Source organism: Leptodactylus fuscus, chromosome 3 (assembly GCF_031893055.1).
Source record: "Leptodactylus fuscus isolate aLepFus1 chromosome 3, aLepFus1.hap2, whole genome shotgun sequence".
In the NCBI taxonomy this organism is placed as follows: Eukaryota; Metazoa; Chordata; class Amphibia; order Anura; family Leptodactylidae; genus Leptodactylus; species Leptodactylus fuscus.
Genome location: NC_134267.1, coordinates 234,634,336 through 234,648,847, shown reverse-complemented (window position 1 = coordinate 234,648,847; position 14,512 = coordinate 234,634,336). Strand labels below are relative to the sequence as shown.

The window sequence follows — 14,512 nt, the reverse complement described above, 5'->3', positions numbered from 1 at the left end:
CCTGCACCCCAAGTGTCAGCCTGTCATTATCCTGTACCCCAAGTGTCAGCGTGTCATTATCCTGTACCCCAAGTATCAGCCTGTCATTATCCTGTACCCCAAGTGTCAGCCTGTCATTACCCTGTACCCCAAGTATCAGCCTGTCATTATCCTGTACCCCAAGTGTCAGCCTGTCATTATCCTGTACCCCAAGTATCAGCTTGTCATTATCCTGTACCCCAAGTGTCAGCCTGTCATTATCCTGCACCCCAAGTGTCAGCGTGTCATTATCCTGTACCCCAAGTATCAGCCTGTCATTATCCTGTACCCCGAGTATCAGCCTGTCATTATCCTGTACCCCAAGTGTCAGCCTGTCATTACCCTGTACCCCAAGTATCAGCCTGTCATTATCCTGTACCCCAAGTGTCAGCCTGTCATTATCCTGTACCCCAAGTATCAGCCTGTCATTATCCTGTACCCCAAGTATCAGCCTGTCATTATCCTGTACCCCAAGTGTCAGCCTGTCATTATCCTGTACCCCAAGTATCAGCCTGTCATTATCCTGTACCCCAAGTATCAGTGTCACTATCCTGTACCCCAAGTATCAGCCTGTCATTACCCTGTACCCCAAGTGTCACCCTTTCATTATCCTGTACCCCAAGTATCAGTGTCACTATCCTGTACCCCAAGTATCAGCCTGTCATTATCCTGTACCCCAAGTATCAGCCTGTCATTATCCTGTACCCCGAGTATCAGCCTGTCATTATCCTGTACCCCAAGTGTCAGCCTGTCATTATCCTGTACCCCAAGTGTCAGCGTGTCATTATCCTGTACCCCAAGTATCAGCTTGTCATTATCCTGTACCCCAAGTGTCAGTGTCACTATCCTGTACCCCAAGTATCAGCCTGTCATTATCCTGTACCCCAAGTGTCAGCCTGTCATTATCCTGTACCCCAAGTGTCAGCCTGTCATTATCCTGTACCCCAAGTATCAGCCTGTCATTATCCTGTACCCCAAGTGTCAGCCTGTCATTATCCTGTACCCCAAGTATCATCTTGTCATTATCCTGTACCCCAAGTGTCAGCCTGTCATTATCCTGTACCCCAAGTATCAGCCTGTCATTATCCTGTACCCCAAGTATCAGCCTGTCATTATCCTGTACCCCAAGTATCAGCCTGTCATTATCCTGTACCCCAAGTATCAGCCTGTCATTATCCTGTACCCCAAGTATCAGTGTCACTATCCTGTACCCCAAGTATCAGCCTGTCATTACCCTGTACCCCAAGTATCAGCCTGTCATTATCCTGTACCCCAAGTATCAGTGTCACTATCCTGTACCCCAAGTATCAGCCTGTCATTATCCTGTACCCCAAGTGTCAGCCTGTCATTATCCTGTACCCCAAGTATCAGCAAGTCATTATCCTGTACCCCAAGTATCAGCAAGTCATTATCCTGTACCCCAAGTGTCAGCCTGTCATTATCCTGTACCCCAAGTGTCAGCCTGTCATTATCCTGTACCCCAAGTGTCAGCCTGTCATTATCCTGTACCCCAAGTGTCAGCCTGTCATTACCCTGTACCCCAAGTGTCAGCCTGTCATTATCCTGTACCCCAAGTATCAGCCTGTCATTATCCTGTACCCCAAGTGTCAGTCTGTCATTATCCTGTACCCCAAGTATCAGCCTGTCATTATCCTGTACCCCAAGTATCAGCCTGTCATTATCCTGTACCCCAAGTATCAGCCTGTCATTATCCTGTACCCCAATTATCAGCCTGTCATTATCCTGTACCCCAAGTATCAGCCTGCCATTATCCTGTACCCCAAGTGTCAGCCTGTCATTATCCTGTACCCCAAGTATCAGCCTGTCATTATCCTGTACCCCAAGTATCAGCCTGTCATTATCCTGTACCCCAAGTATCAGCCTGTCATTATCCTGTACCCCAAGTGTCAGCCTGTCATTATCCTGTACCCCAAGTATCAGCCTGTCATTATCCTGTACCCCAAGTATCAGCCTGTCATTATCCTGTACCCCAAGTGTCAACCTGTCATTATCCTGTACCCCAAGTGTCAACCTGTCATTATCCTGTACCCCAAGTATCAGCCTGTCATTATCCTGTACCCCAAGTGTCAGCCTGTCATTATCCTGTACCCCAAGTGTCAATCTGTCATTATCCTATACCCCAAGTATCAGCCTGTCATTATCCTGTACCCCAAGTATCAGCCTGTCATTATCCTGTACCCCAAGTGTCAATCTGTCATTATCCTATACCCCAAGTATCAGCCTGTCATTATCCTGTACCCCAAGTGTCAATCTGTCATTATCCTATACCCCAAGTATCAGCCTGTCATTATCCTGTACCCCAAGTATCAGCCTGTCATTATCCTGTACTTCAAGTATCAGCCTGTCATTATCCTGTACCCCAAGTATCAGCCTGTCATTATCCTGTACCCCAAGTGTCAGCGTGTCATTATCCTGCACCCCAAGTATCAGCAAGTCATTATCCTGTACCCCAAGTATCAGCCTGTCATTATCCTGTACCCCAAGTATCAGCCTGTCATTATCCTGTACCCCAAGTGTCAGCCTGTCATTATTCTGTACCCCAAGTGTCAGCCTGTCATTATCCTGTACCCCAAGTGTCAATCTGTCATTATCCTGTACCCCAAGTATCAGCCTGTCATTATCCTGTACCCCAAGTATCAGCCTGTCATTATCCTGTACCCCAAGTATCAGCCTGTCATTATCCTGTACCCCAAGTATCAGCCTGTCATTATCCTGTACCCCAAGTATCAGCCTGTCATTATCCTGTACCCCAAGTATCAGCCTGTCATTATCCTGTACCCCAAGTATCAGCCTGTCATTATCCTGTACCCCAAGTATCAGCCTGTCATTATCCTGTACCCCAAGTGTCAGCATCTCAAAGTTCCAGATTAATGTCCTTGGATTTCATGGTGCTATTCACTGACATGCCAGGATGAGATCTCTTTAATACTAATTCCCTACATAATAACATGATACTATGGCAGTGATAGATAAGACACTACCTAATAAATTCTGCTGCAATATTAAGTATATCCCCCTTAAAGGCATGTTCTCACACTCTATAAGTTAACTATCATCGCATCATAAAGCTTTCTGACAGTTTTTTCACTATCTTTATGATCTCTGCTTGCTGTCAGTGAATGGAAACGTTCTTGTTTGTCCAGGTCTTCAACCTCTGGCTGTATACAGGAATGTTCCTATTCACTGACAGCAAGCAGAGATTTTGAAAATGGTGTACAATTGATCATTATATATATCATTATATAAAAACTGGACATGCCCTTTAACTCCCCTTGGAAGCAGTGACTTGTAAGGAGCGCAGCTCTGAAGCCGGCACCTGTTGCACTTAATGACAGGTCCTATTACAGTGCACTGGCTGCTGCAGGTCCTGCATCGGTGAGATCATCCCATATACAGTATACATGTCACATATAGATCCCCTATAGAGCATGCACTTATAGGTTAGTCTCTGGATCTGCTCCATCACATGCAAAGCTCACCTGCAAATCTGGATGTGACCCCAGGTCCCTGCTCAGTACTCTATATAGTCCTTAGAGGGGGTCCAAGGCTGCAGTCCGGGGGCCGGTGTCCGTAGTGTCCAGGATTTGGTGCAATCTCCTCCACACCTCTTCTGACAAACTTTCTGACTGCTAGAATTTGTAAGAAGTTGGGTTTTGCGGTCACCTTGTTTTGCAGAAGGGTAAAAAAAAAAAAAAAAATAGGGGGGGTTATTTCTTATTTGACAAATCGCACAATGAAACCAACCCCTTTTCTTAAAAAAAAATTAGAAAAAAATAAAAATAGGTTGTATTGATGAGTCCTTAAAATGTGCAGATCCAAATTTCGTAGGTTCAACTTCATAGTAAAGTTCATGCGGATCTGTCCGATCTGGCTGGGGTGACACTGCCCTCTAGTGGAGGGTTTGGAGAACAGCAAGGACACTGGACTCAAAAAAAAAAAAAATTCACATCGAAAGAACATTTGGAGAAGTTTTTAAATGGACTTAGTCTATTCACAGGTTTCAGGTTCAATTTCATGAAATAAGAACATAGAAGAGTCCTAAACATTGAGATGTCTGCTGCTGTTTACATACTTAAAGGGATGTGTCTGCTGCTGTTTACAGACTTAAAGGGAGTGTGTCACCAGACCCCAACATATCAACCTAGCCTGCAGATAGATAGGTGAGGGTCACCTGAATCACACGCTGTTTTCCCCTTGTGAATCGGGGCCTCCATTGCTGAGATATTGCTCTTTTTGTCAATAATTTGGAACGACAAGGAGGCCGCCATTTTAAAGAGCTCATTTGCATATCAATGAAAACAGCGATATCTCGGCAACGGAGACAGCGATTCACAAGGAGAAAACAGCGTATGAGTCCAGTGATCCTAACCTATCTATCTGCGGGACTGGGGTGATATGTTGGGATCTGGGAACAAACTCTCTTTAAAGGGGCTTTCTGGACAAAAAATATTTTTTTTAAAAAAAGCTCTTTTAGGGCTATTAATGGGTTAATAAATGCACCCATATACCTTTAGCAGTGTTTTGAGTCATTTCTGGGTGTCTCTGGGAATCCTCTGCATTTGTTTGCATGGTATAGCTTCCACACTACCGCCCTCTGACTGCTCCCCCATCCCTGTCTCCCTAGCTAAGCTATCCCGCCCACTACTAGCCCTTCCCAACTAACTAACTCAGCCCCCACAACATCATACTTATCTGTCTTCCTTTCTGAGACAGCTCCCCGTTTTCACTGTGCCCAGGCTGGAGACGTCTCTCTTCCTCTCTCCTAGCCATGCACGGACCGGCAGTGGCGGATCCAGGGTTTGCAGGGCCCTGGGCAATTGACTTTGGCGGGGCTCTACTTACCAGGGGGTCTTGCACTTCTAAATTGTACCTCCCAACTGTTGAAAACTAGAAAGAGGGAATAAAACGTGCAAATTAGGCCCCGCCGCTTTTATGTTGACTCCGCCCACTCTCATTCATTTTTCATGTGATTCCACACAGTATAATCCTCCTACAGTCACCTGTAAATTATATGTCCCCCTCCATCTCTCCCCCATTTTCATATACACCCTTCATCTACCCCTAGCTTCATGTCCCCCCTCTATCTCTGTCCCAAGTTTCATGCCGTTCTCCCCCTTTATCTGCCCACAGTTTCATGTCCCCCCCCGTCTCTGCCCCAGTGTCATGTCATTCTCCCCCCCTTCATCTGCCCCAGTATCATGCCGTTCTCCCCCTTCATCTGCCCCAGTGTCATACCGTTCTCCCCCCTTCATCTGCCCCAGTGTCATGCCGTTCTCCCCCCCCTCCATCTGCCCCAGTGTCATGCTGTTCTCCCCCCTCCATCTGCCCCAGTGTCATGCCGTTCTCCCCCCTTCATCTGCCCCAGTGTCATGCCATTCTCCCTCCTTCATCTGCCCCAGTGTCATGCCGTTCTCCCCCCTTCATCTGCCCCAGTGTCATGCCGTTCTCCTCCCCTCTTCATCTGCCCCAATGTCATGCCATTCTCCCCCCTTCATCTGCCCCAGTGTCATGCCGTTCTCCCTCTGTTCATCTGCCCCAGACCCAGTGTCATGCCGTTCTCCCTCTGTTCATCTGCCCAGCGTCATACTGTTCTCTCCCCCTTCATCTGCACCAGTGTCATGCCGTTCTCCCCCCTTCATCTGCCCCAGTGTCATGCCGTTCTCCCCCCTTCATCTGCCCCAGTGTCATGCCATTCTCTCCCCCCTTCATCTGCCTCAGTATCATGCCGTTCTCCCCCCCTTCATTTGCCCCAGTGTCATGCCGTTCTCTCCCCCCTTCATTTGCCCCAGTGTCATGCCATTCTCCCCCCTACATCTGCCTCAGTGTCATGCCGTTCTCCCCCCTCCATCTGCCCCAGTGTCATGCTGTTCTCTTCCCCTTCATTTGCCCCAGTGTCATGCCGTTTTCCCCCCCTTCATCTGCCCCAGTGTCATGCTGTTCTCCCCCCCTCCATCTGCCCCAGTGTCATGCTGTTCTCCCCCCTCCATCTGCCCCAGTGTCATGCCCTTCTCCCCCCCTCATCTGCCCCAGTGTCATGCCGTTCTCCCTCCGTTCATCTGCCCCAGCGTCATACTGTTCTCTCCCCCTTCATCTGCACCCAGTTTCATGGGCCCCCTACATTATTTTCCACCTAAATGTTTAACACACACACAAAAAAAACACACTCACCTTTCCTCGCTCCCCCGCAGATCTCTCCGCTCTCTCCATCATACACATATTGTAGGCGCGATGTGACTTCATCACATCGCGGCTACAAATGCCGGAGCTCAGCGTTAAAGCAGGAGCTGAGCTGTGACAGCTCATCGGCGTCCGTAGGAAATTGGGACATGCCGACCGGGACCCTTTTGTTAAGTCCGGGCCACGCCGCTGGGCCCTGCTGGGCGCGGGGCCCCGGGCGGTTGCCCGGCTCGCCTGGCTCTGGATCCGCCCCTGCGGACCGGTAGTACCTATGAGGCCTGTACATGGAGAGCCATCTCTACTGCGCATGTGTCACAGGCACCTCCTCCAGACTGCGCAAGCGCTTGCAGAAGGGAAGAGGAGAGGGGCTGCAAAAACTGCAGCAAAATCTGCAACAGAAAAAGCTGAGTTTCTGCAACATGGAGCCTTGGCCTAAACAAATGAGTCTGAGCCTTACACCCCACTTCATGACCAGAAACTTTGTGAAGATTTTTGATAGATGCAGTTTTTGAAGGCTATAATTTTTTTCAATCAGATTATTGAAATTATTTTTGTGACTTCTTCAGTGACAAATGAGACTTTCCTTTTTTATATATATATGGTAAAATGTTTGTTTTTCAAATTTTTTTCGTCTATTGAAATATTTGTAGAATAATTTGTGTCATTTTCCTGTCGGCCTGTGATGTGGCTCCGTGTTCTGTTTTTAATTGTACATTATATATTTTTTCGATTCTACAATTCTTTGATCATTTTAATTTACCTTTTTTTTTATGGTGGTTAAAAGGATTTTCAGGGCTTATATTTTTCCTTAGGATAAGACATAAATATATGATCAGTACTGCAACCCAGATGGAGGAGACCGGAGGATGGGAGTAGTAGTGGCGAATGTTGTGCCACCTGCTAGATCAAGCACACTCAACCACGCACCCCAGCCCCGCTCCTGGGTCTGAAACCCCTGAGGGGGGTCCTACAGCACCACTGGATGGTGGTGGTAGTAGTTTGACCCCGAGCTCTTGCAGAGGGGACCTCTCCTCTCTGAGCCGATGTGTTGTTGTTCAGAAGGGCCATGCTGGTAAAGCAGGAACGACTTAGGCAGATATATGTGCAGTGAAACGGGATAACACTTTACTTCAGCAACTGAGGAACTGAACTGAGCAGCGTAGTAACCTATCTATCTGCAGGACTGGGGTGATATGCTGGGTCTGGTGACAGTAACCTATCTATCTGCAGGACTGGGGTGATATGCTGGTTCTGGTGACAGTAACCTATCTATCTGCAGGACTGGGGTGATATGCTGGTTCTGGTGACAGTAACCTATCTATCTGCAGGACTGGGGTGATATGCTGGTTCTGGTGACACTAACCTATCTATCTGCAGGACTGGGGTGATATGCTGGTTCTGGTGACAGTAACCTATCTATCTGCAGGACTGGGGTGATATGCTGGTTCTGGTGACACTAACCTATCTATCTGCAGGACTGGGGTGATATGCTGGTTCTGGTGACAGTAACCTATCTATCTGCAGGGCTGGGGTGATATGCTGGTTCTGGTGACACTAACCTATCTATCTGCAGGACTGGGGTGATATGCTGGTTCTGGTGACAGTAACCTATCTATCTGCAGGGCTGGGGTGATATGCTGGGTCTGGTGACAGTAACCTATCTATCTGCAGGGCTGGGGTGATATGCTGGTTCTGTGGTTCTGGTGACAGTAACCTATCTATCTGGAGGGCTGGGGTGATATACTGGTTCTGGTGACACTAACCTATCTATCTGCAGGGCTGGGGTGATATGCTGGTTCTGGTGACACTAACCTATCTATCTGCAGGGCTGGGGTGATATGCTGGGTCTGGTGACACTAACCTATCTATCTGCAGGGCTGGGGTGATATACTGGGTCTGGTGATACTAACCTATCTATCTGCAGGGCTAGGGTGATATGCGGCATATGGTGACAGTAACCTATCTATCGGCAGGGCTGGGGTGATATGCTGGTTCTGGTGACTATAACCTATCTATCTGCAGGACTGGGGTGATATGCTGGGTCTGGTGACAGTAACCTATCTATCTGCAGGGCTGGGGTGATATGCTGGTTCTGGTGACACTAACCTATCTATCTGCAGCGCTGGGGTAACATTTTTAAACTATAAAAATCTCATAAAACAGATTTTCTTTTCCACATTTATTATTCGGGTGATTCGCACAGTTTTGCTTACAAGGATAAAAGAACCCATAAATATTAATCTCATGTACAGTCTGGCTACCAACCATCTATGAACTGATAGACCTTTGTAGTTTCGAAAAAAAACAAAAAAATTCCATTTGCAGTGAGGGATCGGATGGTCACCCATGGCTCGGTTCCTTAGCGCCTCCTCCTCCACCTCCTACAAGGTGAATATCATGGGCGGTGAAGTATGAGGTGGTGCCAAAATCGTACTGGGCTGGATCTCTTTGGGTATATCCGAGAGGAACCTCCAACGCTCAAAAACAGTCCAATTTTTTTGTAACCTGTAGTTAAAGAACTTGCACTAAAAACAAAACTATAGGAGTTGACTTGAAGACGTTTTATTGACCCCATGTCCTCCTCAGTAGAAAACCTTTTCGAGATATGCATTGAGGAACATTCCCGTTGGGTCGAGCTTCTCCCTGATGTTTTTGAATTTGCCGAATGCTGGATACATCTTCTCAAAATCCTTCCGAGTGCATGTATGGGCCTAGGAACAAATGCAGAGTAATGGGTCATATTGACTACTGGATGACGTACAAAGGCTGCCGAAAATGAGAATACAAAAAGAGAGTAAAGTTTATAAAAAATTTTGGGGTTGAATATGGGTGTCTAGGGTGTATTGTATTTGCTATGAAGCATTCAGTGACGTAACGATTGTGGTCAGAGGGGGTGCGACCGGGCATGGTGGGGTATGGGGCCCTGGGCCAGCTGGAGATGACCGGGGTCCTGGACCGCTATGATAGCGGTTGGGTAAAGTCTGGTTCCCCAACCGCTATACATACTGGTATTGGAAAGGGGCAGTGGCATATCGCCAGGTACCTTCGCAAGATGGCAGCCCAGGGCAGGTGACTTAAAACAATAAATACTTATACTCACCTCTCCTGGGCTCAGCATCCTCTTCGGCACTCTTCCGTCATGTGACCGAGGCCTGTGATTAGGGGGGGGGCGGCGGCATAATGACATCTGAAGAGGGCCGAAGGTGCTGAAGACAGCAGGACAGAGTGAGGATGTCCAGGAAAGGTGGGACAAAGTAAGTTTTTATTATTTTTAATCACCTTCCCTGGGCCTCCGATTATTATACTCTGGGGTCTGAGGAAACCCCAGAGTATAATAATAGTACCGAAATGGAGGGGAGCATATAATACTGGGTGGGGTCCACTGTGGATCATATGATACTGGGTGGGGAGTATATAATACTGTGTGGGGGGGCACTGTGGAGCATATTATACTGTGTGGGGTCACTAAGAAGCATATTATATTGTGGGGGGCCACTGTGGAGCATATAATGCTGTGTGGGGGCCACTATGGAGCATATAATGCTAAGTGGGGGCCACTGCAGTGCATATAATACTGTGTGGGAGCCACTATGGAGCATATAATGCTGTGTGGGGGCCACTATGGAGCATATAATGCTGTGTGGGGGCCACTATGGAGCATATAATGCTGTGTGGGGGCCACTATGGAGCATATAATGCTGTGTGGGGGCCACTATGGAGCATATAATGCTGTGTGGGGGCCACTATGGAGCATATAATGCTGTGTGGGGGCCACTATGGAGCATATAATGCTGTGTGGGGGGCCACTATGGAGCATATAATGCTGTGTGGGGGCCACTATGGAGCATATAATGCTGTGTGGGGGCCACTATGGAGCATATAATGCTGTGTGGGGGCCACTGCAGTGCATATAATGCTTTGTGCGGGGCACTGTGGAGCATATTATACTGTGTTGGGTCACTAAGAAGCATATTATATTGTGGGGGCCACTGTGGAGCATATAATGTTGTGTGGAGGCCACTGCAGAGCATATAATGCTTTGTGCGGGACACTGTGGAGCATATTATACTGTGTGGGGCCCTGTAACCGTCACTATCAAGAATTTGCTGTAGCTTTGCACCAGGGCCCACAAGACTATATTTACGCCACTGAAGGCTTTCATGTTTGGGCCATACCTTAGCCCAGTGGGGTCGTCCTCCAACTCGCTTCATGATCTTCTCATATTCCAACCAGTAATCCTGGTGAGGGACGTCTTTCCCATATGGCCTAGAGGGAAGAATACACTTAATGAATTACAGTAATATAATAAATCCAAAAATAGCCAAAGCCCGGACTACAAAGCAAATCTGTTTATTACATATTCACAGATTTTATACATTTGTCCCAAAATCCACCAGATGCTCAAAAAAATATTCCTGGAAATGATTGATCCTCAGTTAGTCTCGTACTTTAGATCCTCAGACGGAGAAAAACTATCTGCAATACAGAGAACTGCACTGACCAAAACCCCACAGGCGGCCTGACAACGGCTCTTAAAGGGAAACTCCACCCAAAACCAAAAACTCTCTGTCACACATATAAAGGACTCGTGAAATTACCTGGATGAAGGCCGATATACTACTGGTCATGTCTGTGGCAGTATTACAATTCCGTAGTGTGATAACCTGACAATCCTCTGATAATGACTGATAACAGAGAACAACAGTGAGCGAGTGTATACAGGTTATGTGAGTGATAACAGAGAACAATGATGAGGGAGAGCTGCAATTCTCTGATAATATCGTCAGTAAGGCTATTAAGAATGACCTGTGAGCTTCTGTTGGCTAACAGGGGTCATGTAAGTGCTGTTCTCTCATAATGGATGATAACAGAGAACAATAGTGAGTGGTGTAATCCTCTATTAATGGTGTATGTCAGTGAGGCTATTAAGAATGAAGGACCTGCGAGCTTCTGTTGGCTAACACGGATCATGCGAGTGCTGTTCTGTCATAATGGATGATAACAGAGAACAATAGTGAGTGGTGCAATCCTCTATTAATGGTGTATGTCAGTGAGGCTATTAAGAATGAAGGACCTGCAAGCTTCTGTTGGCTAACACGGGTCACGTGAGTGCTGTTCTCTCATGATGGATGATAACAGAGAACAATAGTGAGTGGTGCAATCCTCTATTAATGGTGTATGTCAGTGATGCTATTAAGAATGAAGGACCTGCAAGCTTCTGTTAGCTAACACGGGTCATGCGAGTGCTGTTCTCTCATAAAGGATGATAACAGAGAACAATAGTGAGTGGCGCAATCCTCTATTAATGGTGTATGTCAGTGAGGCTATTAAGAATGAAGGGCCTGCTAGCTTCTATTGGCTAACGCAGGTCACATGAGTGCAGTTCTTTGATAATGGGTGATAATAGAGAACAATAGTGAGTGGTGTAATCAGCTGGTAAAGGTGTATGGCTATTAAGTGTGAAGGACCTGTAAGCTCGTATTGACTAATATGAGTCATGTGGTGTCTTATGGAGGAAGGACCTTGCTGTAGAGGTCAGTGGTGCTGTATTTGCTTTTGTGAATGTGTTAGGAATGGTAGGAACAAGGAACCCAGTCTAAAACCTTCGGAGGTGTCTGATTTTTCTATCTGCCAAATATGGTGCAGATTGGTCCGCACATATAACATTGGGTACCCGTCCTGGGGAGCATCTTGTAATATCTCCATTTCTGTCTGCGGCCTTACTATTACCCCAAGGCGGCATGCCCACTGTCCTGGGGTTGTATTTGACTTGGATCTCACCTTTACCCCCACATATTCAGACACTTGCACCTCAAAAACATCTCTAGCTGCTATGCATTGCCTATCCTGTAGGTGGCGCCAAATATCAAACATGAAGGCAGCAGTTCAGTTATTGAGATGTTCTATGATGTCATCTTACCTGTACATGATGATGTTCATGTAGCAGCTGTCTCGCTGGTAACACGGGCTCAGTAAGATGTCGTCCCCCTTGGCAAACCGAACTTCAACCGGGAAATGGGCCACCACCTGCGGATTCTTCTCCAGCCAGGATTTCAGCTGCATTAAGGCGTCTTTAGTCTTTTCTCTAGAAAAAGCGGTTCTTCGATTATTAAAGGTATGAGGGAACATGGTCTAGCCAATATCAGCCGTCTAGAAGAGTGGGGGAGGGGAACCGACAACTGATATGAGCACATTTCTGGTGCCGATACTGTACTAATACGGCCACATACTTCCCATAGCAGTGCCCAACCACATCGTAGCTAAGCAAGCTGGTCTATAGAGCTCTAGGGGTTAATACCCTAAGATATGTGATATCACTGGTGGCGTAGGGCTTCGGTACTCGAGAGCAGTACCCCCCGACCAAAAATATTTCTCCGAACACCCTGTCCCAGGTTTCAAAAATATGTCTGCTCTCTTCCACAAACAGCTCGACACCTGACTATGGGTCATACGTGGTACTGCGTTGTACTTGAATGGCGTTTAGTTGCAATACTGGACACAACCTATGGGCAGTGGTGGCGCTGTTTTTGGAAGAAAATAATCATATTTATTGAATCTTGGACAACCCCATTAATCTATATTTTGGGTTATAATGACTGATGTGTATTTAGAATAAACAGACCTTATGGGTTATAAAATGTATTTAATTAAAAAACTTTTTCCTTTAATTTTTGTTGTTGTTGTTGCCCCATAAAACAGTCAGAAGTAGTAATACCATAGCTACTGCCCCGGCACCCTTTACTGCTCTGCCCCCATGATCATGAATACACAACACTGGGGACAGAGGGGTAAAGTCGAAACATTTAAAAAAAAAAAAAAAAAAAATCACCATTTTTAAAAATTTTTTGTAATTTTAAGTTGTTTTCTACTGAGAATTAGGGTTGAGCGATCGGGAGAGATCGGATTCTGATCGGCGATCGAGCAAATTTCATGATCGGGATCGGCTGGAAAATGATCAAAAATCGAATTTTAAAATCGATCTTGAATTCTCAAGATCGGCTCAACCCCATTCATGTATATATTATAATATATATTAATTATTAATTATAATTAATAGGGTTGAGCGATCGGGAAAGATCGGATCCCGATCGGCGATCGAGCAAATTTCACGATCGGGATCGACTGGAAAATGATCGAAAATCGGATTTTGAAATCTCAAGATCGGCTCAACCTCACTGTATATATAATATACAATTAGGGTTGAGTGATCAGGATCGGGAAAGATCCAATCGGCGATCGAGCAAATTTCACGATCATGATTGGGATCGGCTGGAGAATGATCGGAAATCGGATTTTAAAATCGATCGTGAAATCTCAAGATCGGCTCAACCCCATGCATGTATATACTATTAATAGGGTTGAGCGATTAGGATTGGGAAAGATCGGATCCCGATCGGCAATCGAGCAAATTTCATGATTGGGATCGGCTGGAAAATGATCGGAAATCGGATTTGAAAATCGATCCTGAAATCTCAAGATCGGCTCAACCCCATTCATGTATATACTATTAATAGGGTTGAGCGATTAGGATTGGGAAAGATCGGATCCCGATCGGCAATCGAGCAAATTTCATATTCGGGATCGGCTGGAAAAATGATGGAAAATTGGATTTTAAAATTGATCTTGAAATCTCAAGATCGGCTCAACCCCATTCATATATATATATATATATATATATATATATATATATATATATATATATTGTTATTAGGGTTGAGTGATCGGGATCGGGAAAGATCGGATCCAGATTGGCGATCGTACAAATTTCATAATCGGGATCGACTGGAATATGACTGAAAATTGGATTTTGAAATCTCAAGATCGGCTCAACCCTACTGAATATATACAATTAGGGTTAAGTGATCGGGAAAGATCGGATCCCGATCGGCGATCGAGCAAATTTCACGATCGTCATCGGCTGGAAAATGATCGGAAATCGGATTTTAAAATCGATCTTGAAATCTCAAGATCGGCTCAACCCCCTTCAAGTATATATTATTATTAGGGTTGAGCGATCGGGAAAGATCGGATCCCGATCGGCGATTGGGCAAATTTCATGATCGGGATCGGCTGGAAAAGGATCGAAAATTGGATTTTGAAATCTCAAGATTGGCTCAACCCTACTGTGTATATAATATACAATTAGGGTTGAGGGATCGGGATCAGGAAAAATCCAATAAAAAAAAATCACGATCGGCTGGAAAATGAAATCGGATTTTAAAATCGATCCTGAAATCTTAAGATCGGCTCAACCCTACTCAGAATTCTGTTACAAGAGAGCAATGCATTGTGGGAT

At 46.0% G+C, this 14,512-nt stretch overlaps 2 protein-coding genes across 2 annotated transcripts in view; both read right to left on the bottom strand.

The window, feature by feature from the left end:
• SCARA5 (scavenger receptor class A member 5) overlaps nucleotides 1–3,676 on the bottom strand; it is a 256,237-nt gene extending 252,561 nt beyond the window's left edge. The window contains exon 1 of the mRNA XM_075269325.1: nucleotides 3,519–3,676. The gene's annotated coding sequence lies outside the window, so the exon portion shown is untranslated. The remainder of the gene's footprint in view (nucleotides 1–3,518) is intronic.
• Nucleotides 3,677–8,796: 5,120 nt separating this feature from the next.
• LOC142198607 (L-gulonolactone oxidase-like) overlaps nucleotides 8,797–14,512 on the bottom strand; it is a 93,035-nt gene continuing 87,319 nt past the window's right edge. Inside the window, exons 10-12 of the mRNA XM_075269635.1 lie at nucleotides 12,137–12,301; nucleotides 10,392–10,482; nucleotides 8,797–8,927 (exon numbers count right to left, since the gene is read on the bottom strand). Coding sequence (XP_075125736.1) covers nucleotides 8,799–8,927; nucleotides 10,392–10,482; nucleotides 12,137–12,301 — 385 coding nt within the window. The 3' untranslated portion in view covers nucleotides 8,797–8,798. The remainder of the gene's footprint in view (nucleotides 8,928–10,391; nucleotides 10,483–12,136; nucleotides 12,302–14,512) is intronic.